The sequence below is a fragment of the Antechinus flavipes genome, chromosome 4 (assembly GCF_016432865.1).
Source record: "Antechinus flavipes isolate AdamAnt ecotype Samford, QLD, Australia chromosome 4, AdamAnt_v2, whole genome shotgun sequence".
Taxonomy (NCBI): domain Eukaryota; kingdom Metazoa; phylum Chordata; class Mammalia; order Dasyuromorphia; family Dasyuridae; genus Antechinus; species Antechinus flavipes.
In genome coordinates, this window is record NC_067401.1 from 65873092 (window position 1) to 65899221 (window position 26130).

Genomic DNA, 26130 nt, shown 5'->3' on the forward strand with positions numbered 1-26130 from the left:
TGTTTATGGAATGTTAATTTGGCAACTTTTGTCTAAGAATTTCACAATTCCAAATTCGTTTCATTTTTCCTTTTGTTATATCAGGCTGATAAAACACTCTACATAATCCTATTCCATGTATCAGAAACATATCCACTGTATAAGATCACTAACAGAGACCATCTGATGATCTTTTCATCAACATTGTTTAATTTCTTACAAGGAAGCTATAGCATCCTCATGAGTCCTTTACACCTTAAGTACTTCTTTTATCTTTCTAGTAATTTTGCACCTTAATTACACTTCCTTGGAATGGAGTCCAAGATGAACCCAAGTTTTTTTACTACAAAAGATGCTCACCAAAAAATTTACTGATTTTATAAATTTATAAAATTTTATATTTTTAAATATAATTTTAAATAAATTTTTAAATAAAATTTTATAAATTTATAAAATAAAGATTATCTGTTATGAAATTTGCTTCATCTGAGCACTTGTTATTTACATTTAAATAGCCACCTGTAACTAGAATGAACTAATGCTGTTTTACAAGTTTACCATAAGAACAAACTGCTGGTTTTGTTTGCCTAGAATTGCTTTATTAGTCTTCTTTAGATCAGATTTCAGCAAACTGGATACAGAGATTAGATACAAATTAATTAAGGGCACATTCCCGTGCTACAAGTTACAGCATAGAAAGGAACCATTTCATAAGCACGCATCTTTTTGGTGAAACACGGGCTTCATTTCGAGATGTTCATACAGAAAATTAATTTTCCAGTCTCAAGCATTTGTCCTTGAATTCTAACAGTTCATTATACACATCTCAGTAAACATTCAAGGAAAGATTTATCAGGTGAAGCTTTTTCTAAACAAACCAAGAACACTCTGTACTTCATCTCTAAAATTAAGCTCGTTCATTTGATAAATTACTCCCCATTCACCATCATGTACTATTTATCAACTGAAAGTTAGTGCAATCCATCATTGAGGTATCATAAAAAAAGACAAACATCCTACAAATGTGGATTTGTCATTCCAATTCCTTGGCACTCAATAATGTAAGTTTCTTTAGAAGAATCATCTTCATCTTCTGATTTGTTCACAGTAAATTTGGCCTAAAACAAGAAAAATAAATTTAGCATATAATTTATATTAGGTGAATCACAGGAATAATCCTACAATTTCCTACCAAGTAAATAGGTGCTAATATTACTCTTTTTTGAGGAAGCTACAAAGATCAAGGGATTTATCAGGCATTATATATCATGACATAAAATATTCCTTTTAAAAAACTCCAGAGTTAGAAGATATCTCAGCAGCCACTAAGTTTAACCCATACTAGAAAAGAATTCCATTATGCCCAACAAATGTTCAGCCACACTCTATCTGAAAACCTCCAATAAAAGAGACCACTATCTCCTAAAGTAAACCAATACCCTTTAGGATAGCTCTAATTATTGTAAATTTTCTGTGACATGAAGCCTCACTTTATCAGTTTGCAAATTCTACCCACAGTTCCTGATAGAACAGTTGTCCATGTTGACAGCACTTCAAATATCTGAAAAAAGCCAACAAGTCTCTCCTCCCCGCCCATAACTCCCCCCACCAGTCTTCTTTCTGTCAGGCTAATATCTTTTCTTTTAAGTGAACTTTATGTGGCCCTTCTTTAGACATTCTACAGCTTAACAATGTCTACTATGAAATGGGATGTATAGATCTTTATTAAAAAAAAAAATCCCAGATAAGTCTGACTAGGACAAAAATAAAGCAGAAATATAATTTCCCTAGTCAGTGCTGAATAGTATGTCTCTCAACATAGCCCCCAAATGGGCTTTTCTAGTTGCTATATTACAGCATATTAATAAATTATATTGATATTGTTAGAACCCTTATGTCATTTTCAAAGAAACTGCTAACCTACTTATTACTTTCATTCTGTATTTGTGAAGTAGTTTTCTAAGCCCAAGTGTAAGATTTTACATTTATCCCTATTTTACCTCATTTTACTGGTTCTCTGAGTCCACTTCTCAAGGCCATCAAAATCTTTTTGAAACCTGTCATTTGGTATATTAGCTGTACCTCTCACTTTTGTGACATCTACAAAGCTACTGAGCTTGCAATTTATACTGATAAAAAATATTAAAGAGCAAAGGATCAAGTTTCTAGGTTCTCTGGGATATTTTCAATGGAGACCAACTGACTACCAAGCTGAAATTCTATATTAAAAAAACATTTGCCTATTCTAGCAGATTAGGGCATAACTGTTTACATTTCCTTCTCACATCAAGTATGACTTTAATTCCTATTACCCTTTTTCAACTACCTGAGCAAACCTGACCTTAACTCACATCAAGCCACTTATCAAAACATGATAGCACATAAAAAAATTTTAGGTGATTCTACAAGAGACAATACTAATGCTCCTTCTGAAAGCCCTCTTGATTCGTCCTCCCTATCAGCTGTGTTCCCTCTAACATTACTTCCTACTTACACTGCATATATTTTGTATGTACATAGTTATTTGCATTTTCTCCCCCTCTTCCTTCCTCCCCCGAAAAACCCTTACTCCTTGAGAGTAGGGGCTGGGTTTTAATTTTTCTTTTATCTCCAAGAGTCTAACACAATGCCTGGCATATAGTGAACATTTCATAAGTGTTTGTTGATTAAATAAAGGTTGGGATTCAGATTTACTTCCTTCAAGTCTTACATCAATTAGTATCTATGGACAAGGCACCAGGCAGTTGGGGCATGTGCTAGGCAGTTGGGGATAAAAAGAGATATGAAACCTTACCCACTCTGATCTCTCCTCCCTTTATAGCCAAACTCATAGGGGAAAAAAAAACTGCCTGCAAATACTTCTTAGCTCTATTCCCCTCTCATTTTTTAATCCAGAGGGCAGAGCCAGGCATGAAGCCTTGCAAAGACAACACATTTACATAAGGAAAGATATCTTAAAATTCAAAGTTTCCCAAAGTATGGAGCTTGTATGGAGAAGTTCTGGGTGCTCTACTCCTGGATGATTGGTCCCCAGGGGCAGTGTATCTGAGAGCAAAGATGCCTCTTTGTATGGGCTAGATCAGATGGGTCCAGAGTTCCTTCCCACTCTCAGACCCTGTGATTCTGGCACAAGACAACCAGAAATGTTTTTTGGTAAGCATTCAAACAAGTGCCTATGGCACTTTCCCATAATTGAACAGGATTAAGTGTTTAATGAATAAACAAAGCTTGAGCACTCTGCTTATCAACTGGCATACATAAAGTTCTCCCATCACATTTATAGATTCACAACCTTGGTAACTCAACACCTCATCAGTACCCTCTACCCCTTGGAATGGAGATGGTCCCATGAGCTCCAAAAATCTCCATTTAATAAGGCCCATGAACTATCCTTTAATTTTCCCACAGGCTGACCAGACCTCCTTTGTACTTCCTTGAATTCTGCCCTCTCTTCCTTTTCAGCTTCCTTTTGTGCTATTTTCTCTCATTATATTGTAAGCTTCTTGAGGGCAGGGACTATTTCTTTTTATCTGGATGTTCAGCACTTAGCACAACATATGATGCATTGTAGATAATTAATAAATGTTTACTGACTAACAGGGGTGCAGTCTAGAGAAGAAAGGATAGAGAGAGGTACCAGATTAATAATTTCAACTTCCAGGAGAGAAAACTCTACTAAAAATTTCCCAATGACATTTTAATCTAGTTAAAGAATCTGACAATTCTGGTCTAAGGTACCAAAAGGTTAAGTGACTTGCCCACATGCCTCCTAGCCAGTATATATGAGACACGCAGAACATAAACCTAGGTCCTCCTAGTTCCTATGCTGGGTTCTGTCCTCTACAACCAAAACTACATAAAATGTGGTTCTCGATCCTATATGGGATCATGTAATTGAATGTGGGGGTTGCAAAATTATGATCCAGTTATCAGTAAATGTTTCATTTGTATACCTATTTTGCCATATATATTATATATGGTACCTATTGTACCATATTCCAGCAGTTGCATAAAAATTTGTCAGGCAAAAAGGGTGGCAAATGGAAAAAGTTTTAAGAAGCTCTGTTCTAGACCATGCTCCCTCTTTTAGGATTTTGGAATGTAAAGCTGAGACAAATTTCAGGTACACTACACAGTGCCATAACCCTTTTAAAAAACTGAAATAATTATATTAAAACACATTAAAGATTCTAAAACCAACCATTGACAACAGTCAGATTTCCAGTTTCAGAAGAACACATTTCTAAGTATTCTTATTATTCTGGAACCCAATATGTACATGTTCTATTCTCCAGTTAAAAGAGAATCAGCAGGACAGAATTGGTTGCTTGCTGGATGAAGCTGCAATCTTTATCAGTGGATAGAATAAACCTACAGATGAAATCACAGATTCTAAAAAGTATATTATACTATTATTAGAAATAAGTTCAAATTATGATTACCACAAAACTAAGTAGTCTTCATCAATATATATACTTACCTTGGTTAGTTGTTCAGCAAAATGTATGGCAGTTTGAGTATGGAGTGTAATTGGTCCTGTTTTTACTCTAGAGACCCCACTGGCTAAGGCCATGAAAATGATCAGCTGCAGAAAACAACAATAAAGAGAAAAACTTCACAAAATCAATAATACCAAAGATGCAACTCTGCTCTTTCTCCAATTAAAAAAAGCTACCAGAAAGAATTGATGGGGGGGAGGTGAAGGAAGGGAGGGGAGTGTATTTTTAAGGGAAAAAAAACTATCATTTCAAATTTTTTTAATGAATGATTTAAGTCAAATCCAGCTTACAACACTATGTAAAAATTTGAATAAAGTAGGCAGGAATACTAACAATGGCTTATTTTTACATAATAACCACAGGAGAAATAATAGTAGCTAGAAGTGTTTCCTATTATTACCTTATTTGAACTTCATAATAACTTTGTAAGTTAGTTAATATAATACTACCATCTTCATTTTTAAAATGAGGAAACAGAGGCTCTCTAAGATCTAAGTGATATTTACAAGGTCACACAGATGCTAACTTAGGCCTTTTGATCCTACATCCAGAGTCCTTTCCACTCAACTATACTGTTGGTATGTGAAATTACCTGGTCCTGCAGATACTCATCCACAGCTCCCCCATGTCTCAGATTTCCCAGCAGCATCTCTGCAGCTTCAATTCCAACTTTGTCAGCAGATATGCCTAAAACAGAGAAAGTGAAAGTGAATTAATTAGCAACAAAACAGGCAAAAAATCAGTAGTCAAGAAGTCAGTGTGCTGCTAATCTTTGGGGGCCAATTCAATCAGTATCTAGAGACTTAATTTTCATCTATTCTTTTATGAGAGACTGGCATGTACATATGTGTGTGTATGTGTGTGTGTGTATGTAACTATGTATATGTGTGTATACACACATACACAATAAACAGGGTATACTAAAAGTCTTAGTACAGTTTTAAGTAAAAACTTACAAGTTTGTATATATAATACATATATTTGTTTAAATCTTAAAAACTACACCAAGTTTTTTGACATACCCTATATTTCAATTCTGACATGCACAGAGAATTCCTCTGGTCCTACCCAATTAATCATAATTTATAGCCCTTGACTACAAAGTTTAGCCTCTCATAAATTTCTGACTGTAACCAAAACTTCTTAAAATGTGGATCTTGATCCTATATAGGGTTATGTAATGCAAAATTATGATATTTCCTATTTTCAATTGCCAACAATAATGCAGACATAGCTTAATCAGATTCTAAGATATAAAACAGTTCATTCACAAAAATTTAGTAAGTACCTACTATATGTCAGTTATTGTGTCAGTGAAATTGATAATATGCAATGAAACAGGACCTGACCTCAAGGGAGCTTACACACTATAATGAGGGGAAAATAGTACCTTCCAAGTATTATCTAAAACCCAACTAGAAAAATTCTCTTAACTCAAGTGTATAGTAAATCTTTCTTATGGTTTCTCAAAATGGAAACCAGATAATATTAGGACGATGTGCTAGACCATAGGCTTTAGACCTGGAAGGAAAAGCCAATCCAGCCACACAAACTATCTTCTGGGTATCTTGAACTGGATATTCTATAAGTATTCCAAACTCATTATGCCCAAAACTATTTTTACTTTTCCTTAAATACTCTTCCCAACTTTCCTATGTCAAGGATACCACCATCCTCCCAGTCAACTAGGGCTCATAACCTTGGTGTCATTCCCAATTCCTCACTTGCTTCAGCCTGCCTATCTCATGCATTGGCAAGGACTGTAATTTCCTTCTACACTGCATCTCACACATACATCTTGTTCTTTCCACTCATACATAACCACCATCTGATTACCTTGGGCCTAGACACTTAAAGCATTCTCACTGACCATTCTAAGTCATCTCTCCCCATGCCAATACATTCTCCACTGACATGCCAAAGTAATTTTCCTAAAGCACAAGTACGATATCTCCCTGCCAATGACACCCAATTCAGTAAGTTGTAGGAGCTCTCTATTCCTTCCAGGATCAAATATAAATTTCTTTTATTCTTTTAAAGCCCTTCACAATCTGGACCCTCTCTAGTTTCACCACCTCCTTATGCTTCCATCACCTTTACTCTCCCCACTCTACATTCCAGCTACCCAGCTCCTGGCTATTTTTCACTCATGAAAACTTCCATCTCCTAACACTGTGGCCCCCTATGCCTAAAATGCTCTGCTTCTACACCTCAATCTCTTGGCTTCCTTGAAGCCTCAGTTCAACAGATAATTTTCAGATGAAAAAATTAAAACCATTTCTAGCCATATAAAAAAATGCTCTATCTCACAATTAATCAGAGAAATACAAATTAAGACAACTCTGCGGTATCACTATGCATCCCTCAAATTGACTAAGATGACAGGAAAAGATAATAATGAATGTTGGAGATGATGTGAGAAAATTAGGATGCTAATACATTTTTGGTGGAGTTGTGAACTGAGCCATTCTGGAAAGCAATATAGAACTATGCCCAAAGGGCGATCAAACTGTGCATACCCTTTGATCCAGCAGTGTCTTTACTGGGCCTATATCCCAAAGAGATCATGAAAAAAGGAAAAGCACCCCCATGTGCAAAAATGTTTGTGGCAGCTCTTTTTGTAGTGGCAAGAAACTGGAAACTGAGTGGATGCCCATCAGTTGGGAAATAGCTGAATAAGTTATGCTAAATGAATGTTATGGAATATTATTATTCTGTAAGAAATGATCAACAGGATGATTTCAGAAAAGCCTAGAGAGACATACATGAACTGATGCTGAGTGAAATGAGCAGAACCAAAAGACCATTATACATAGCAACAAGATTATGTGATGATCAATTCTGATGGACATGGCTCTTTTTCAACAATGAGTTGATTCAAGCCAATTACAATTCCCTAGTTGGTGATGGAGAAAATCATCTGCATCCAGAAAGAAGACTGTCAGAACTGAATGTAAATCCCAACATAGTACTTTCATCTTGTTGTTGTGGTTTGCTTGCTTTTTTTTCATATTTTTTCTTTTTTGATCTGATTTTTCTTGTGCGGCATAATGAATGCAGAAATGTGTATAGAATTGTACATGTTTAACATATATCAATTACTTGTTGTCTAGGGTATTGGGTAGGAGAAGGAAGGGAAAAAAATTTCTAACACAAGGTTTTACAAGGATGAATGCTGAAAATTATCTTTGTATATATTTTGAAAATAAAAAGCTAATTTTTTTAAAGTTCAAATTCCACTTTTTATAAGAGGCCTTTCTCTTGTCTTTCTCCCCTCCAAGCTTCCCCCATTAATGCCTTCCTGACATTGTTTTCCATTTACCCTGAAAATGTTGCACATAGTTAGCTTCATGTTGTCTTTCATTTTAGACTCTAAGTTCCTTAGGATCAGAACCACATTTTTGCTTTCCTTTGGATCTCTTGGACCTCTAAAGAGCCTGTTACCCTGATTTTAAAATGGAGATGATAATATTACATCCAGGATTGGACCTGGCACAAAAGAAGTGCACATAAATCTTTGTAGACTAACTTGTATCAAATTACAAAACTAAGAATCCAAGTCATCAAACTTGGAATCTAAAGAAGACTGGAGTGGAAAGGAACCTCCAATTTCATCAAGACCAACACTCACCCTTCTTTTGAGAAATGAAGATACTGAAGCTAAGTGACTTGCTCCAAGGTCCATTTCATTAACAACAATATTAACAAATTCCCTTGATTATATCAGGGCCTACAAGTGTTCTCACATGACATGGAATTTTGAATAAATTGTTCTCCTTAGCTCTTAAGTTTATGGAATTGTTTCATAAGAAAAATAATGAAACATCCATTCATAGAAAAGGTAATTTTAACACAAGGATACTCACTCCAAACTTTCTTTTTTGCACACTGGTGCTAATATCATCATCTTCTGAGCAATATGCTAGGTATTGTAGAGAATGTGAAAGAAGCAGAAAGTATGATCCCTGACTCCACAAACAGTGAAGAAAATAAACTTGAATGAATAAATTAAAGGGAAAAAATGCAATGTCTGACCACATTAATGACTATAAGTTCACTGAAGTGCATTGAAGGGTAACAGCAAGAGGGTTGGGAGTAGTCAGAGAAAGCTTCCTAAAGGATGGACTCAAGCTAGGTTTTGAAATCTTGCTAAGAGCTGACCAAGAGGGAAGGGAGTTCAAAAGAAGACTCTATTAAGAATAAGGAGACATGTGGCAACAGATGGCACTAAGTATGTTTCCCTTGCTCCACCTTGTGTGGTAAAATTGACAGAACACTGTTGGAAACTGGAAGACTCAGATTTTAATCATGGGAATGTTACCATGGCCGAATCATTTATTCTCTCTGAACCTTGATTTTCTTATCTTAAAAACTGAGACAATATTTACACAGCCTACTTTATAAGGTTATTGTGAGTCTATGTTACAACTAATGGTACATATTTCCAAAATGGTTGTGGAAGAGAGTATCCTGAATTTTTGAGCAAGATTTTATTAGAATTATATTCTTAATCAAATAAGCTAAAGGGTCACAATAGTAATATTGTGCGAAGGTAGCACAGTGGTGAGTGCCAAGCCTGGAATCCAGAAGATTCATCTTTCTAATTTCAAATCTGGTCTCAGACACGTACTAGCTATGTGATTGTGAGCAAGTCATTTAATTCTGTTTGCCTCAATTCCTCACATATCAAATGAGCTGCAGAAGGAAATGGCAAACCACCCTAGTATCTGTGCCAAGAAAACTTCAAATGGGGTCACAAAGAGTGAGACATGAGTGAAAAGACAACATAATATTAGTTAGAACTTTTGAAATCTTATTCTTTTTAAATTAATACTGAGCCTCTGTTTGTAGTGGCTAGAAACTGGAAATTGAATGGATGCCCATCAATTGGAGAATGGCTGGGTAAATTGTGGTATATGAATGTTATGGAATATTATTGTTCTGTAAGAAATGACCAGCAGGATGAATACAGAGAGTCTTGGAGAGACTTACATGAACTGATACTAAGTGAAATGAGCAGAACCAGGAGATCATGATATACTTCGACAACGATATTGTATGAGGACGTATTCTGATGGAAGTGGATTTCTTTGACAAAGAGACCTAACTGAACTTCAATTGATAAATGATGGACAGAAGCAGCTGCACCCAAAGAAAGAACACTGGGAAACGAATGCGAACTATCTGCATTTTTGTTTTTCTTCCCAGGTTATTTTTACCTTCTGAATCCAATTCTCCCTGTGCAACAAGAGAACTGTTCAGTTCTGCAAACATATATTGTATCTAGGATATACTGCAACATATCTAACATATATAGGACTGCTTGCCATCTAGGGGAGGGGGTGGAGGGAGGGAGGGGAAAAATCAGAACAGAAACGAGTGCAAGGGATAATGTTGTAAAAAAATTACCCTGGCATGGATTTTGTCAATATAAAGTTATTATTAAATAAAATAAAATAAAATATTAATTAAAAAAAATAAAAACAAATTACTACTGAGCCACTGGAAGTTCTGTATGTTTCTAAACTCTAATCAAGTGTCAATAAAAAAGAATTTAATTAAACATAACCTGAAGGAACTTTTATTATAAAATGTGAAGATAAATATCTGACAGAAAACTTCCAGCTCATTGAAAATAAATATCAAGAACTAGTTTCCAAGATTCAAGGAAGGCCTCAGGATAAATATACAATGAATTTAATAGTACCAGTCAAATACAATAGAAAAGATGGAAAAGAGGAATGGTTAGTTATTTCATTTACTAATGATATAATCTTTAATTTTAGCTGACTGGTTTTTTGGTTAATAAAATTTGCCTTGACTGAAGATATAGGAGATTGAAAAATATACAAAAATTCAAAAGAAGCTAAAAACCATTGTATATTTTATCTCCCTAGAATTATAAATTGTTAAAGCCGGAAAAGATCACACAATGAATATCAAATTTGGAAAGACTTTAAGAAGCCATCCATCAGAATCTACTTAAACAAGGATCCATACTATTCAAGGATAATTTATTAAGCACCTATTATGTGCACAGTTCTGTACTGGTGCAGGGGACACAAAGACAAACATAAAACAGTCCTTGTCCCAACTCAAGGAGTTCACATTCTATTAGGAGCACACAAGAGAGACAGTAAAGTCTCTTTACTATTAAGTAAATATAGAAAATAAACAAGTTTACTAGTTCCACCATCCAATGGGGCCCAGTAGAAATAGGTTTAATCTCTTTTCCACTACCTTTAAAGGCTATAAGACAGCTGTTATGTATTCCAAAATCTTTTTTTGGTTAAATGCCCCATTATTCTTTCAACCAATCTTCAATGTCATGAATGTGAAGCCATTTACCATGATGCCTCCAACTTAGCAATTCCTTCCTAAAGTGTTATGCCCATAACTAGACAAAATATTCCAGATGTAGCCTGAAGAATGTTTGACTCAATATATCAATAAGCATCTAACAAGTGTCTAACGTGCCAGCCACTGTGATAGTTACTATAATTTCATTTAGTTCCTCAAAAATTGTCAATGGTTTCCTACTATCTAGCAAAGTAAAAACTTCTTAGCTTGGCATTCAAGGCCCTTCATGATTTGATCCTAATCTACCTTTCCAAACTTCTCATGCCTAACACAAACTTGTAGTTCCAGTACTCATACAATTCCTTGAAAATGCTCTATTCTCACCTTAAATATATCTTTCTTCAGGTCATAACCCTTGCCCAAAACATACAGCTCCATTCTCTCCAGCTATTTTAAACCTTATCTATTCATACTCATTCAATCCATACACAATTTCTTGCATAAAGTCTCTTAACGACTATAAGTCCCAAATGAATTCTCTCTCTGAATTTTTATAGCACTATGCCATTAATTTGGATTACATTGTCAGTTCTTTATGTGTGTTCTACTTGCCCTTCCAATCAGATTACAAGGTCCCTGAGGACAACTGGCACAGATTTATAAATACAGTGGCTGATCAACAAATAGTTGTTGCCTAAGTGAGATTTTAAACTAGGTCAACTAGAAGTGTACATTGTATTTTCTACCTACTGAGTAAAATGGGTTTGGCTGCTGGGTCAATATATTAGAAGTACTACAAAACATTCTCCATCTTAAATAGACTTATGATGAAAATTTGAGGTATCTCCTTGTCAAGTTATTTTAGGGAAAAAAAATTCATTAGTTGACAATAGGAACAGAGAGACCCTTTGAGATAATCTAGTCCAATCTGCTCATTTTAACACATGAGAAAATTGAGGCCTAGAGAGGCTAAGAATCTTTATCCAGGGTCAAATGTTAGCAAGTACATCAAAAGAGTGAATTGATGGTCAAAGATACTGGATTCAAATTATTGCCCTGTCACTTTCTACCTTGAATAACCATTTAAACTTTCCTAGGCTTCAATTTCCTCAACTGTAAAATCAGAGGCTGGATTAGAACACTTTAAAGGTTTTTTCCAGGACTAAATCCAAGATCCTATGAACCTGAAGATAAAAAAACAAATTTTACCAAGTCCAAACTAAAGACTTTATAAACACCCACACACATACACACCCGACCTACTTCATTTTCTATATTCAATTCTTATGCCAAGAAAAAAATCTCCCTTTCAAAAAAAAATTAACGGTTTTAAAGTACGATTGATTTTGAATAGTGATATAATTCTAAAAAACATTAAACCATCATATCCATTCTATTGTATTCCAGACTTCTTTCTTGCCAACTATTTTTGTTTAATGCAACATTTAAAACGGTGGCTCATTTATCTGTACCTCTTTTACCAAGTGATGATCCAGCAAATAAGCAGCCTGTTGATGTCTCAGCAACAATGCTGCATAGAAATTAAAAATTGTCAATTATATTATATTATAAATATACTTTAAAATTATTGGCAAATATAACATAGTATGCTATGATCACTAAATAGACAGTATCAAATTTAAACCAAATAAATCTTAACAAATTTGAATTATTACCAGAAACTGATGAGGTACCCTAAATTAATCTGTAAAGGTATCTTATATAGCAACAAAGTAAAAAGTAGCCCAGGCAGGCCACCCATATAAATATCCTTGGAGATTTTTTTTTTTAAGCAAGGGAAACTGTGGTCAAATTTTAATCAATTTCTACATAAATAGCACCTTCTCCTTCAAGATAACTGACTTCTTAATGAGAACAAAAAATAAAACACAAAAGTTACCATGTATATAAGAAAGGCATACAGCTAAAATGGTATCTCAAATAAGGAGGTATAGATAGAAATTTGTGTTGTTTTTTTCCCCTTATGAACAGTATCATAAATAGAATATTTACTTTACTTTTAAAAGCTTTAAATAGAATAAAAAGACCACAGTATAAGCATTAAATGTAAACACTCATCTGAAGAGATAAGAAACTTTCTAAACCTTGAAGCAGTCCCCTTTTTACTGGACAGTCACTGTCTGGCTTAAAAGTCTTTGCCACCTTAGATATTTAACAAAATGACTTTTCAACCAAGTTACTTTAAATCACTTCAAAAAATTTCCTTCAAGATTCTTTTTAAAGAACAATTGCTAATAAGATCCACTAAAAACCAAATTCGCTAAACAATCCGAGTTCTTTTATAACAACAACAATGGCACAGTTCTCACAAGAATCTCAAGTTTTAGAAACTGCAAAATTCTTGGAATGAACTTTTCTTTTCAAATCTTACATATATTTTTATATTAAGCTAGAATACTACTTAACAAGCTTTTTCAAAAATACTGCTCTCACACTTTTTTAAATAGAAAAATTTATAACTCTAAACTAATGACACAGGAAGAGATGAGTGTCTTGTCTCACATTATTCCATTTCCATTGCCAAAGGCTTGTTCTTTAGGTTCCTGAACAGGCTGGATGTTAACGTACAGATCCCTGATTTCCTTTCTGATGCATCTCACTGCTGCTGCTGCCATATCTTTTGCTATCTAATTTGGTAAGACAGAAAGGCAACAGTTATAGTAAAATTGAAATAAATCACTGGTTAGTTTGACAATTCTTTTCAAGCCATCAAGAATAAGTTAACAACTTTTATATGTTATTCAGAAACAATGCTTAAGTATAAAAAGCTAATTTTCTTTCAAAATTAGCTCTCATGAAAAGATTTATCAAAAATAAACAGCTATTCCAATAATTTCAAAGAATAGCTAACATGCCATTTGCCAAAAAATACACATGCTTGTAACATCTGAGATACTTACTTTAAATGGCAAAACACCAGCAACAAATGTTCTTCCATATATCTTGGTTACTGTCCCACGATCAGTTAAATTTATTGGGTTTAGCTGTTTTACTGGTGACATTCGGATAATTACTTCACCACCCCCTTTAGGGTAGTAGCCCCTATGAAAAGTACACATGATCCCATATAACAATATTCCAGGACAAAAACACCAAATCAGTGAGAGCTGAATAAAAGACAAATGGTATCTGAACACCAATGAACAGTTCTAAAACTGCTAAAACATCAATGATGACAAAAATATTAAAGAACTATGTTCTTGTGGTAGGATCAACTATATTAGTCATGCAATAAAAAAAAAAATGCAAAGGACCCATGATTTCCAAAGTGTGTGTTTGGGGGGGAGGTAAAGGAAAGGGAAAGGAAATGAGATTCCTGGTGTAGGAATTACCTCCACTAAAGCACAAGGCAAGCACTCAGACTGAGTAGGTAGATCCTATGGAGTTGGCTGAAGCATTAAGTGAGTTGCCTAGGGTCAAGGTAGTGTTCAAGATAGGATTTGAGTCCAGGTGTTCCTACTCCAAGCCCATCATTTTGTCCATTATATCATGCTGCCTCTAACAATGAAACTAAAATTAATTTTAAGCAGAGTCAAAAATTCACTCTTTATCACTACCACCAAGCTCTGAGATAATGGAAGGCAATCTCAAAAAAATGTCCAAGTCTTTTATTCTGTGAAATTATTCCAAATCATATCATGACAAAAGGAAAAAGTCTTTCTATAAAGTCATCTTTTGCTTTTATCTTTGTTTTTCAATTCTGATTACAAGATCATGAAGAAAAAATGATTTACTTCTAATTTTCCTAATTATAGACTGAGACGTTCCTGGAGTGAACTGCAGTATACAGTATATACTTTACCATGTGTATTTATTTCATATGTGTCCAGTATCTGAGAATATGTTTTATATCTCTAGTGGAATATAAGGTTTCTGAGTTCAGAAACTATCTCATTCTTTTTATTTTTTTCCCTAGTGACTGGCACATAGCATACACCTAAGAAGTGCTCGTAGGAAATCTAATATTTTGCATATAATGGGATCTAAACATTACTAAATGATAATACAAAGATACGATTTTGTGTGGCCAATAGATACAATGTGGAAGTTTCCTATTTAAGTATTTATATTCTGAATCACAAATGGTTACTGTATACCACTGTGACATCAGCACAACTTTAAATTCCACATGTTTTTGTGGCTTATCTTTCTATATTATTAATGAGAACCCTATTTGTAATGTTATTTCTAATTATTTATAGAAGGGAATAATTATCTATTATCTACTTAGTACAGGTACTGTAATAAGTATTTTACAAATATTCTCTCATTTAATATTCACAACAATCTGTAAAGTAGGTGCTATTATTATTTCCATTTAACAGTTGAGAAAACTGAGAGAGATTAAATGCCCAGGGGCATACAACTATTAAATATCTAAGGCTGGATTTGAACTTTGGTCTCCCTCATTCCAAGTTTGGCACTCTATCCACTGTGCTATCTAGTAGTTATTCATAAAATAGTACTTTAGCATGTTCCTAATTATACTTTAGAGTATACCTGATTAGTATAACTGCTTAGCAAAGCAGTCATCTCATTTGCCATGTCAGACAAATGTAAATAAGAGATCAAAATTAGAAAGGAAAATGTTAAAATATGCAACCTACCTCATTTTAACATCACAGTCAAACTTGAAACCAAACTTTTCAGCAATTGGTTTGAAGACCTGCAAAATAAGCATGTTGTGTTATTTTAGTCATCAAACATTTATTAAGTGCTCACAAGCCCATCACTTTATATATTGAAATAGTGCTTAGGGAAATGTCTTATGAAAAAATACTTAGGGTATTTCAGTATTTTAATTAAAATGAAAGACATTGCTAAACTTAAAAGGTTTAATCTTTTCTTAGGATTTCAGAATCATACCTTTAGAGTGAAATAACTGGCCCAAATTACATAGGTTTTTGGTAAATTCCAACAAAGTAAGGTGTTATAATTAGAAAAGCTTTCTTTCTCTATGGCTTTCCAGGTGCTCGTTTCTCCCTCCTAACTGTGAATCTACAAACTTCTTAAGACCAGGAGAAAGATTTCCACTGAGTGAATATGCAAAGTAAGAGTAGAAAAAAGTTAAATGCCTATGATAATCAAGAGGGAGAAGATGATGATGGCAGCAGAGGGATGTCCTGACGAATGAAGAAGAGCCATGAAACTGAAAAGCATAGAGGGAATAAAGCGCACTGGGATGCAGCAGTTCAGGAAATCACCTTGTGAACCAGATTTAGAGACTACTAAGAGCCCAAGCACATCAAATGGAAAATACCAATCCAACTTCGGAACTAATAGATAGCTATCCTGCTTATTGTCTACTTCAAAATTATTACATTAGAATTTAAAAATCTTCTATTTAAAAGTTGACTTTGATTTAGTATAAGTCTTAGCTTAATATTCACAATCCAGAATCTTAGGCTCATCCTGAAATTAAAAATCAATTTTAAAGAGCACATGGAGAGAAAGGCACTCACCATCAAGGTGTAATCTATCTGTGGGGCCATTTCAGCATTAGTGCCACCTTTCAAACGAAGCTCGGATGGAGAAGCGGCAAAGAGAACACAGGGCATGGAGACCTGCAGCAACAGGCACACACTCCTAGGTAAGATCAGAAAAGAGAGGATGCTATGATAAACAATAACATTTTACTTTTAAAATTACATCATACATCACCTGAAACAGAAACAAGAAAATATATATTCTGCATTATAAAGCTTAAAAATGCAAATATTTTCCTTCTGAATGGCAGTGTTTTATATTTAAAGGCAAATTCTAAACATTTCATCCACTAGTACAGCAGAAAAGATAGAAATTTGTTTTCTAGTTTATAAAAATGAGCTGCACTACCTCAGTGGTTCTCAAACTTTTTTTTTTTGCTCACAGCACTGTTCTTTGAACTGAAAAATTAGTCCATTGAACTTTTAAAGAGACTATATGGTGTAAAAGTTGGGAGACTTGTCCCAAGGGAAGCATTTTTGTCAAAAATTGAAGATCTGAGAATCCTGGGAATGTCATTTAATAGCCCTGAGCATAAATTTCCTCCTCATAAAAAGAGATTATTCTTTTTTGAGTTCTTTTCTAAACAGCTAAAAAGATTTTCTTCAAAAATTTTTTATGGAAAAATCCTACTTATCATTAATAAATAGAGGAGAGAAAGAATTTCAGAGGAGGATCACAGACAATAAAGGCAATACTGAAACCACCATGTTAAATTTGAAATAATAAAAAAATAACAGGAGATTTTCATGGTTTCATTTGCAATATTCATTTTCACATTCAAAAGTTCACTTTTTTTGGCATTAGCCAAGTTTATCTTAATAAACAGGAAAAAATGTAAATACTCTAGCTTAAGAAAAATTTTAAAATCAAAAAGCTTTTTGTGAAAAATACCAAGGAAACAAATTGAATGCCTATGTTCATAACTTTAAAACTCCATATGACAAGTGCAAAATCTACATACAAGAAGGTTCATAATTAAACATAATAAAAATGTTGGGGGAAAAAAGGAGTCCTATCTTACATCATCTCTGACATTTCTCTTACATACTCAATATTAGGGTATCTTCACTATCTCTTTTCACCATCCCATTGCCTATAGCAAAGCAGCAAAAGAATTGATTAGATATGAAAAGCTGAATGCTTCATAACTGCTAATGGTTCAATTTTATACTAATATTTATTTATACACACACACACACACACACACACACACACACACACACACACACACACACATATATGTTTATCACTAAAAAGGATTATACATTTAAGACCTTTCAGTTATTGACCTGCAGTTAGGAAGACTTGATTTTAAATCTGGCCTTAGACCTCACTAACTGTATGACCCAGCAACAGTCTTTCAACCTCCATCTTAGTAGTCTATCTTAGTTTTCTCAATTGTAAAATGGGGTTAAATAAAAGCATCTACTTCACAAAGTTGTTGCGAGGATAAAATGAGATATTGATAGAGTGCTTAGCATAGTGTTGGGCATACAGAAGGTGCTTAATAAATGTGTTTTCTTCCTTTTCTTCATCCTCCTCTATTTACTGCATTAGAAAATTGCCTGGAACATCAAGAGGTTGTTTGATTTAGGGAACTTGTTTTCAGGGACAAGTCACTTTGAGGCTGAATATGTCTATCTAATGAGCCCTGCTACCCTCTGTTGTCTGTTCTAAGGTGCAAAAATTCAAATACCTCAAAGAACAACAGCTGGTGTTATCTAAAGGATCTATATACTCACCACTTCAGTGGTTCCCTAATTACTTTTGAAGACTAAACTTAAATGAGAGAACCATTAGCAGCCATGAAAAGGTCAAATAGATAATCCAAATAGGGTGGAACACAGTAAAGAAGCAGACTCAAAATGAAATACGCCCAAACCAGGAATTAAAATACCTACAAACATTGTAAGTTTATAGAATACACTGCATGGAAACTGAACGTGTGTGTTTAGACTAATTTCCAAATATTCTATAAGCTAACACATTTCATCATAATCATTCAATTTAAATTAAAATTTCTCACAATAACCTTGTAAGTTCTACTATACAACTAAAATCATCCTCAGAAAACTAACATTCAGAAATATTACCTAACATGACCGTGGTGGTGTGACAGTAAGTACCAAGATCAGGATTTCAAACCCAGGATGAATCTAAATAAAATATTTTTTCTAGTATAAGGTGACACAAAATAATTTGAGAAGCAAAGATCTGGGGGTATGTGAGGATAAAATTTGCACAGAAATTCAGTGAATAATAGAACAGGACATATGCTCTATATGACTAATAACACAATCTAATGGAAAAAATACTGAGCTAGGAGTCAAAGGATTTGGGATCCAGTCCTGGGTCTGCCACAAACCAGCTATATGAAATTGGGCACAAGTCAGTTTATTACACTGATTTTGGTTTTATCATTTATAAACAAGATAGGAAGGCTGATCTAGATGATTGCTTAAGTGCCTGTCAGCTCTAGAATTCTGTATTCTGGGTATTGGGGATCTTTTACCCCAAAGTACTAGTGTTCATCCTTAACTACTGAATTTCAAACACTGTCCTGTCTTATATGTGTGAATGAAATAGTTTTACTTATGTGTATATAGTTACATTTTCAAATCTTAAGTTATCTTCACTAAGGAAAGGAAAATGATATCAAAGTTAAAGAAAACAATTTAGTGGAATCAACAACCTTGCATTTGACACTGTATGGCTTCTTAAATGGAGTTATTAAATGGTTACTTTTAAGATCTCAAATACAAACAGACGTACCCAGCTGTCTTGGTATCTGCTGTGTGGGTTCCACCTTTGATCTTCTCTGGTGTGAAAGTTATTTCTGTTGAGCCAATTTCTGCCCCTTCTAGTTGGCCATCACATAAATCTCGAATCATTTCCAATCCAGAAAGGTGTTGAGGCCTTCAGGTCATAATACTGCATCAAAACGTGTGCATTCAGACTGCCTATTTACCCATATTATTTCAAACATTTATAAAAACTTAAAAGATAATGAAATGATAATATCTAATAGCAAAAATTCCTCATATTCATAATTCATTATGCATTAGAAGTCTTACTTCCTGTCTTCATTTACCTAGTTAGATGAAACCTTTTTAATGAAGTAGTAGTTTAAAACGGGGAGAGCTGCTTCAATTGAAGTCATTTTATAAGGCACATCAAAAAAATCCCACCAGTGTTACTTTGAGAGGCAAGAATGCAAACAGGGGCCAAAGAAACCCCACCATTTTATAAATCAACCTACCAAAAGTGTTTAAAGTCCAATTAGACTCCTTTCCAACTCAGTGAATTATCCACATGCAGTACCAGCCTTAATCAATTGAAATATATCTTGCCCACATACAGAATGAATTAGATTCAACCATGTAATTTTAAATGGATCAGACAATTAAAATTTTTAAAATCCTGCCTCATGACTATTAACCATTCAGTGAATTCATTAAAAGGGAGTTTTAATATAAATCATTTAGAAGTAAATCAGTTGGTACGAGCTCTCCAGCACATAGAGTAGACTTGTATTCTGTCCCTTTTCTAGGTGGTATACATAACGCAACATAGAACTAATACTGCTATACACCTCACTACTAGAATAAAGACATTTTGGTATATACACATCAATTCTTCTTGCTTTAATAGCATGAATATGGCACAGTACAGATTAACATGAAGAACAGAGTTTCCAAAAGATTTAATGTGAAACAAGGCATGTAAGCCCAAGAACATGTCAAAGAAAATCATTTGGAAGGCACTATTCAGGAAGTTTAGACCAATTAGCTAGGACTGCAGAAATATAACATTAAGACACCTCCTAGATATATCAGTGTGGTACAGTATATGAACTCTGATTCTCTTATTTATTCTTCACGTGACAACTTCTCAGATCTGATGAATTAAAGGAGAGTTACGTTTCCTTCCAACTTTAAATTACATAAGGAACATTAAAATTCTGTTCACTCTAGCTGTGAAATTTCTAGGATGCCTTTCTGGACAATAAAGAAAGGTAAAAATTTTTAAATATGTTTTTTCCAAAGAAAGGTTAAATAAAAACCATATGCCCATCTTTGTTTACCAAATATAGTATTTCTATTTATTACAGTAATTCAAAAACAATTTCATTGGAATCGTGATAAGATAAAAATTATTCAAATGTAAGCTTAACACAATTCAATAATTTTAAAAAATCAACTAATTCTACTGAATATACTGAGATTATATTGAAATACTCAAATAAATTTGTAATCTCAATAAGGGAATTCCTTCCAAATAATGCAGATTGCAAAACAGTATCTAGCTGTTTTATACTACTTTTGTCCATGTCATTTTATAAGTTTGTTCAAAATAATATAGTCATTTTTTTTATTTTCTCTTAACATTGTGAGGAAATCCATTTAAAAAAAAAAACTGACATAATACCAAATCAAAAAATTTATTATCTATCTTTTGTCCTCAAATGGATCATTTAATTTTGAATTCACATACATAAACATTTGACAAAGAAACGGAGGCAAAAAGGTTTAAGTCACTTGGCCAGGGTCACATAGCTAGTGTCTGAGGCCAGATTTAAACTCAAGAAGATGAATCTTGCTGACTCCAAGCCTGGCACTCTATTCACTGTGCAACCTACTTGCCTGATACATAAAGATTTACATAAATTCCATTTGTTTTCACTTAACAAATATATAGCCACCTATATATAAAAAGGTCTTCTGGAGAAATAAAAGGTAAGGTCCTTGTCCTTGATATATATCCAATTTGATATGACAAAGAAGCAACTGTCCTTGAGCAGTGTAACATTTACTGGACATAAACATGCATGAAAATAACTATAATATAGCCTAAGTGCTACAAGAAGGTATAAACAAAAGATATTAAATGCTATTAAAGAGAGAGAATTTTTGTCTGAGGAGGTTTCATGCAAAAGACAACATTTAAGCTTGGCCTTGAAGAACAGGTAGGATTTTGAATTATAGATGGTCAATGTAACTTTATTCAATGCATAATTTTGGCTAGTCAGTGAAAACAAAAACAAACAGGGCATGATTTCTCTAGTCAAAAAGCTTTGGCTTAACAAGACAGAAATGAACAATGATGATTGTTATGGAAAAAGTACAAATAAAATGTTAACTGATAAGTAGTTAATTATAACTGAAAAGTTTTGAGCAAGGAACTTGATGATCAGAATTGTGCTTTAGAAAGATTTATATGGCAGCAACATGTAGAATGATTAGAGAGATTGAAAATTGAGAGAAGATTAAGAGCCTACTGTAACAATTCAAGTGCGGGGTAATATGGACTTGAATTAGGCTAGTGACCATGGGAATGGATAAGAAAATCAAGATGTGACAATGCCAATTCAGTGACAATATCTAATATGTAGTAAGAGAGAGAAAGTGTTTAAGATAACATCAACATTTCTATCTAAATGGCAATTTAAAAAAGAGCTAAGAACTGAAACCTGAAATATGTCTAATATTGAAGACAAAGGAGGGAAGAAAGAAGAATCACAGGAGCATAGAATAAGAATGTCATGATCAAGAGAGAAGAAAATTTTAAGAAGGGAAGTGATCAAATGTTCCAGGGCAATCAAGGATCAGGAAGCCTTAAAAAAAGGCCATGGATTTTGATAACACAGAGAAGATACAATTTAAAAGAGATGGTTCTTGACTTCTAATTATAAAGAACTATCATTTAGAAGAGAAATTCTGTATAAAGCTTTAAAGGACAAGATTAGATCCAGTTAATTGAAGGCACAGATAAACAAATTTCTCCTCAATCTAAAACTAGAACTTTCTAAGACCACAGCTCCTTCAAAAATATAATGGGTTACCTTATGAGACAGTGAGTTCTCATGATGAGAGGTATTTAAGCAAAGGACAGCTGACTACCTTGTAGAAGGGATTCTGATCTGCAGGAGCAAATCTCCTTAGTTGACTTCCAATATCCCTTCCAAAATTGAGTCATCCAGTGTTACTCGCCATCCTTGTTATTACACCTCTCATTGACCCCCAACAAGAACTCTTTTTTAGATGCTGAGAATCAGAAAAGACCTCACAAGTTACTTCCTCATCCTACCAAAGGAGGTTGGTGAAGTAGTGGATAGAGTGATGTACTTGGGAATTAAAAAAATCCCTGAGTTCCAGCCTTGCCTCAGAAAATTACTAGCTGTATTACCCTGGGCAAAGCACTTAACCTCTCAGCCTAAGTTTCCTCAACTGTAAAACAGGGATAATAAAAGTATCTTCCTCACAGGATTATTGCTAATAAATAAATAAAACAATCTACAAATGTAACAGTATTATAATAATTTAACTATTTTTATTATTAATACAAGATTCTAAACTACAAGATCCCTGACAAGTAAGTGGCCATTCAGTCTCCACCTGAACATCTCCATAATGGGAGGAGTCACTCATCTCAAAAGTGACCCATTACTACATTGCAAAGAATAACAACTCATTGCTAGAAAGTGTGTCCTTATATTGAACTGAAATCAGATTTCCTATAACTTTCACCTACTTCATCTAGTTCTGTCCTCTAGATCAGAATTAAGATTTAGCTTAACAAATGTTTGATTACTAAAGACAGTGTTAAAATATCTGATCATGATATCGGAGATATACAGATATCAAGTTATAAAAATGCACCTTTTGGGGTAACTTCATTTTATGCTTGTGTATTTACTCAAATACTGACAGGCAGCAAGAATACTAGAATAATAGCACATTCATCAAATGACCACATTTCTTCCTTCTGAATCATAAACAATAAAAGAAGAAAATTAATTGATTCAATATATTTTCAATCACAGTACACCTTGGGCATCAAATCCAATTCAATACAATAAGTACTTGCAAAGTATTTACTATATGAAAGGCACTAAGAAATACAAAATGAAGTTCTACCCTGTGGGAGAAAACTCTTGAAGGATACTAGGGATGAGGCAGAGATAAGAATCTAGACTCGATTCTAGATATGAGGCCAGACTCTGCAAAGGCACAAAGCAGGAGGCAGAATGCAGAGCTCAAGGCAGTGATATATATAAGGGAAGGTTTATACACTAAACCTGGGAGAATAGAATGGTGTTAGAATGTGAAGAAGCTTTAAAGCAAAGCTGAAAAGGTTATTTTTTTCCCTAGAACCAACAAGGAGGGAGCCAACAAAGGATCTTGAACCAGGAAGTGACATGGTGAAACTTATGCTTTAGGAAGATTATTTTGGAAAGGGAAGAGACTAGAATCAGGGAGTCCCAATTAGGAAGCTAATGTGATAAAATAACCAAAAAACTGAAGAAGATTTGAATTTTGAGTAGTGACTAAGAGTGAACAAAAAGGAGATGGATGCCAAGGCTACCGGAAAAGTATATCAGACAAGACTCAACTGACTGAATATGGGTAATGAGGAAAGGAAAGGTCAAATATGACTTCAAGATTGCAAAATAGACTAACAGTGGGTTCCACTGTAAATGGAACCACCATTTACAGGAGGAGTGGCTGGAGAAGGCTAAGGGAAAGAGAATTTTTATTTGGGATAAGTATATGTAACAGAGAATTAGAAATGTTCAATTGAAGTTCATGATGCAGAATTAGAGCTTAGAAGTTAGACCAAGTCTACATATATAGCTCCACAAAGAAAGGATAATTGAACTCATGGAAGGTGAGGAGACCATCTAAAAAGGATGTAGGAAGAAAAAAGAGGGAGGAGGGCACAGACTGAGGGCACCCAAAGTTAGGAAGCTCAGAAAAGTCAAAATTCATCTAGTGAATGGAAATCATTTTGGATTTTCTAAACAGTTCCTTCAGAGATGTTAATAGTTACTTCATCAAGTTCTGAATAAAGACCTCAGGCTGTAAGATGGAAACCATCTCTAAAGGTTCCACCGAGCTCCACTTGTTTAAAACGAACAGCAGCAGCCAATGAAATGGGTAAACGAAGGCAAGAAAATTCTATATTGATCTAACTATATTCAAGTTTAAAAATGAGCAGCACCGAATGCCTAATGAAGTAATGTCCTGGTGTCGGCAAAAGTCCCTTTCCAGGGGCAGCAGCCCAGGCATCCCAGGCCTCTGCTCAGCCGGTAGTCCTGACCTGCAACTGCACCTTGGGAAGCCTGGGCAAGGGTTCAATGCCGAAGGACCTGGGCTCAAAACTGGCCTTATCACTTACTATCTCTCTAGACCTCAGTTTCCTCGAAGCAAAATGGCCGAGGTGACTTCTGGAGGTCCCTCCCAGCTTTCAATCTACGACATAGGAAGAGGGCTGAGACCCACGGCTGACCCACGGGTCTTTGAGATTTTCTTGGCAGAGTTCCTTCAACTCATCTTCGGGATCAGGAGCCGAATAAGCTGTCAAAGCAGGCAGCCCTTCGGGACTAGCAAATAGAGGGCCCCGCCCCGTGAAGACAGCCCAGGACTGAAGGACTTTGGAGCCCGGGTCAATGGGGACGCCTGGGAAAAGAGTGGGGAGGGAGGTCGCCGCGCCGCACACTGAGGGTGCTCGCTTTACCTGAGGCCCGGGGTGCTGCGGCCTGCCCGGATCTTCTGCACCCGCAGCGGGAGGCCCAGCAGGCAGCTCAGGGCCGTGGACACGCGCAGGATCTGGCCGCCCTAGCAAAGAGAAGAGGGACATAGGGTCAGAGTCCTACGGGAAAAGAGAAGGCAAAACAAGGGAACTGGGGCCGCAGTTCCTCTCACTCACCCCCTCCATGATGCCGCCATCGATTTCCACTCGCTGCCCCGCCATGGGGGTTGCCCCTGGCAACAAAGCCTCGGCCCTAGGGAGGGCAAGGGAGAGATGGCGACTCGGGTACCAGGATGTCCGGCCTCCCCTGGCCTGGCCTGGCCTGAAGACTAGGGCGGTGCGGAGCCACAGCTCTAAAGGCGGAGGGAGACGACTGCTGCTGGCACGGAGGAGCCCCTTAGAGCAGGCCGCAGGCCCAGGCCACGCCGCAGCAGAGGCAGAGCTCACTGAGCATGCGCGCTCCCGGAGTCCGCTTTCCTCCTCTCTCCCCACAGCTGGCGCGGCTTAAAGGGACCGCTCCCCGAAGCTGTAAATTTATCCTAGAGTCAACGAAATGACCGGATCTCAGGGTTTCAGGATCTGAAGGAACTTCGGGGGTATCTAGTCCAACTCAAAAGAGACCTCCCACTAGAACCCACCCCGTTAACGGTTTTCCACCTGTTCTATCTAGAGACGTCTTACCTTTACAGTCATTCCCCATTGGCTTTCGAGAGCTGATTGTTAAATTATCTGTGTGAACATTTGCACTTTGGAATCCGCAAACGATACCGTTTAGGACTTGTTTTGTTTTCCATAGCTAAAGTGATTCAGAATATGTTAATAATTTAGAATAAATTTAAACGTATCTTGCGTCTTTTTATAAATATGATCTCATTTTCTCCTCCCAACAACCCTAGGAAGTCGATGCCATTATTAAACCTATTTTACGTGTAAGGAGATTGAGGCAGATAGATATAAAGTGACTTGGACCAGGTTGCATTTAAGCTCGGCTTGCACTCTATCATGAGCCACTTAACTGCTTCTACCATTTGTTACCTGCCTCTGCTGCCTCTGATCAAAATGCTTTCCTTCTTGTTTTTTCTTGAGATTACTGAACTTCCTAAATTCAAAATGAATATGGACTTAATATGATTATGTATGAAACTCCTTTTAATAAAAGTACACAATGTCTTTGCAACTTCTATTAGAGAGCTAACTAAACAGGTACAAGATCAGACTTAAACTCATGTCTTTCTGCCCTATTCCAGATTCCAGATTTCTGCTCCAAATATGAATTATGTAACCTTAGATAATTGACTCTTCTCAAAGAGAG

General features: G+C 35.3%; 1 protein-coding gene and 1 long non-coding RNA gene across 3 annotated transcripts in view; one reads left to right on the plus strand and one right to left on the minus strand.

Annotated features, from left to right (window-relative positions):
- LOC127559461 (uncharacterized) overlaps window positions 1–16255 on the plus strand; it is a 55008-nt gene extending 38753 nt beyond the window's left edge. The window contains exon 3 of the long non-coding RNA XR_007953134.1: window positions 15769–16255. This is a non-coding gene — a long non-coding RNA (uncharacterized LOC127559461). The remainder of the gene's footprint in view (window positions 1–15768) is intronic.
- Window positions 557–25534, minus strand: RTCA (RNA 3'-terminal phosphate cyclase). Of its 2 annotated transcripts, XM_051993262.1 has the most exons (11): window positions 24996–25534; window positions 24804–24904; window positions 19059–19202; window positions 16262–16385; window positions 15407–15465; window positions 13700–13841; window positions 13302–13426; window positions 12251–12309; window positions 5071–5165; window positions 4460–4564; window positions 557–1097 (listed from the first exon to the last, which is right to left on the minus strand). In XM_051993262.1, the coding sequence occupies exons 1-11, from the start codon at window positions 25038–25040 to the stop codon at window positions 996–998; spliced, it is 1101 nt and encodes a 366-aa protein (XP_051849222.1). In that variant the 5' UTR covers window positions 25041–25534; the 3' UTR covers window positions 557–995. The 2 variants fall into 2 exon arrangements, with proteins under 2 accessions (XP_051849222.1, XP_051849223.1); XM_051993263.1 differs by lacking the exon at window positions 24996–25534 and having other exon boundaries at window positions 19059–19217; window positions 24804–24900.
- Between the last annotated feature and the right edge of the window lie 596 nt (window positions 25535–26130).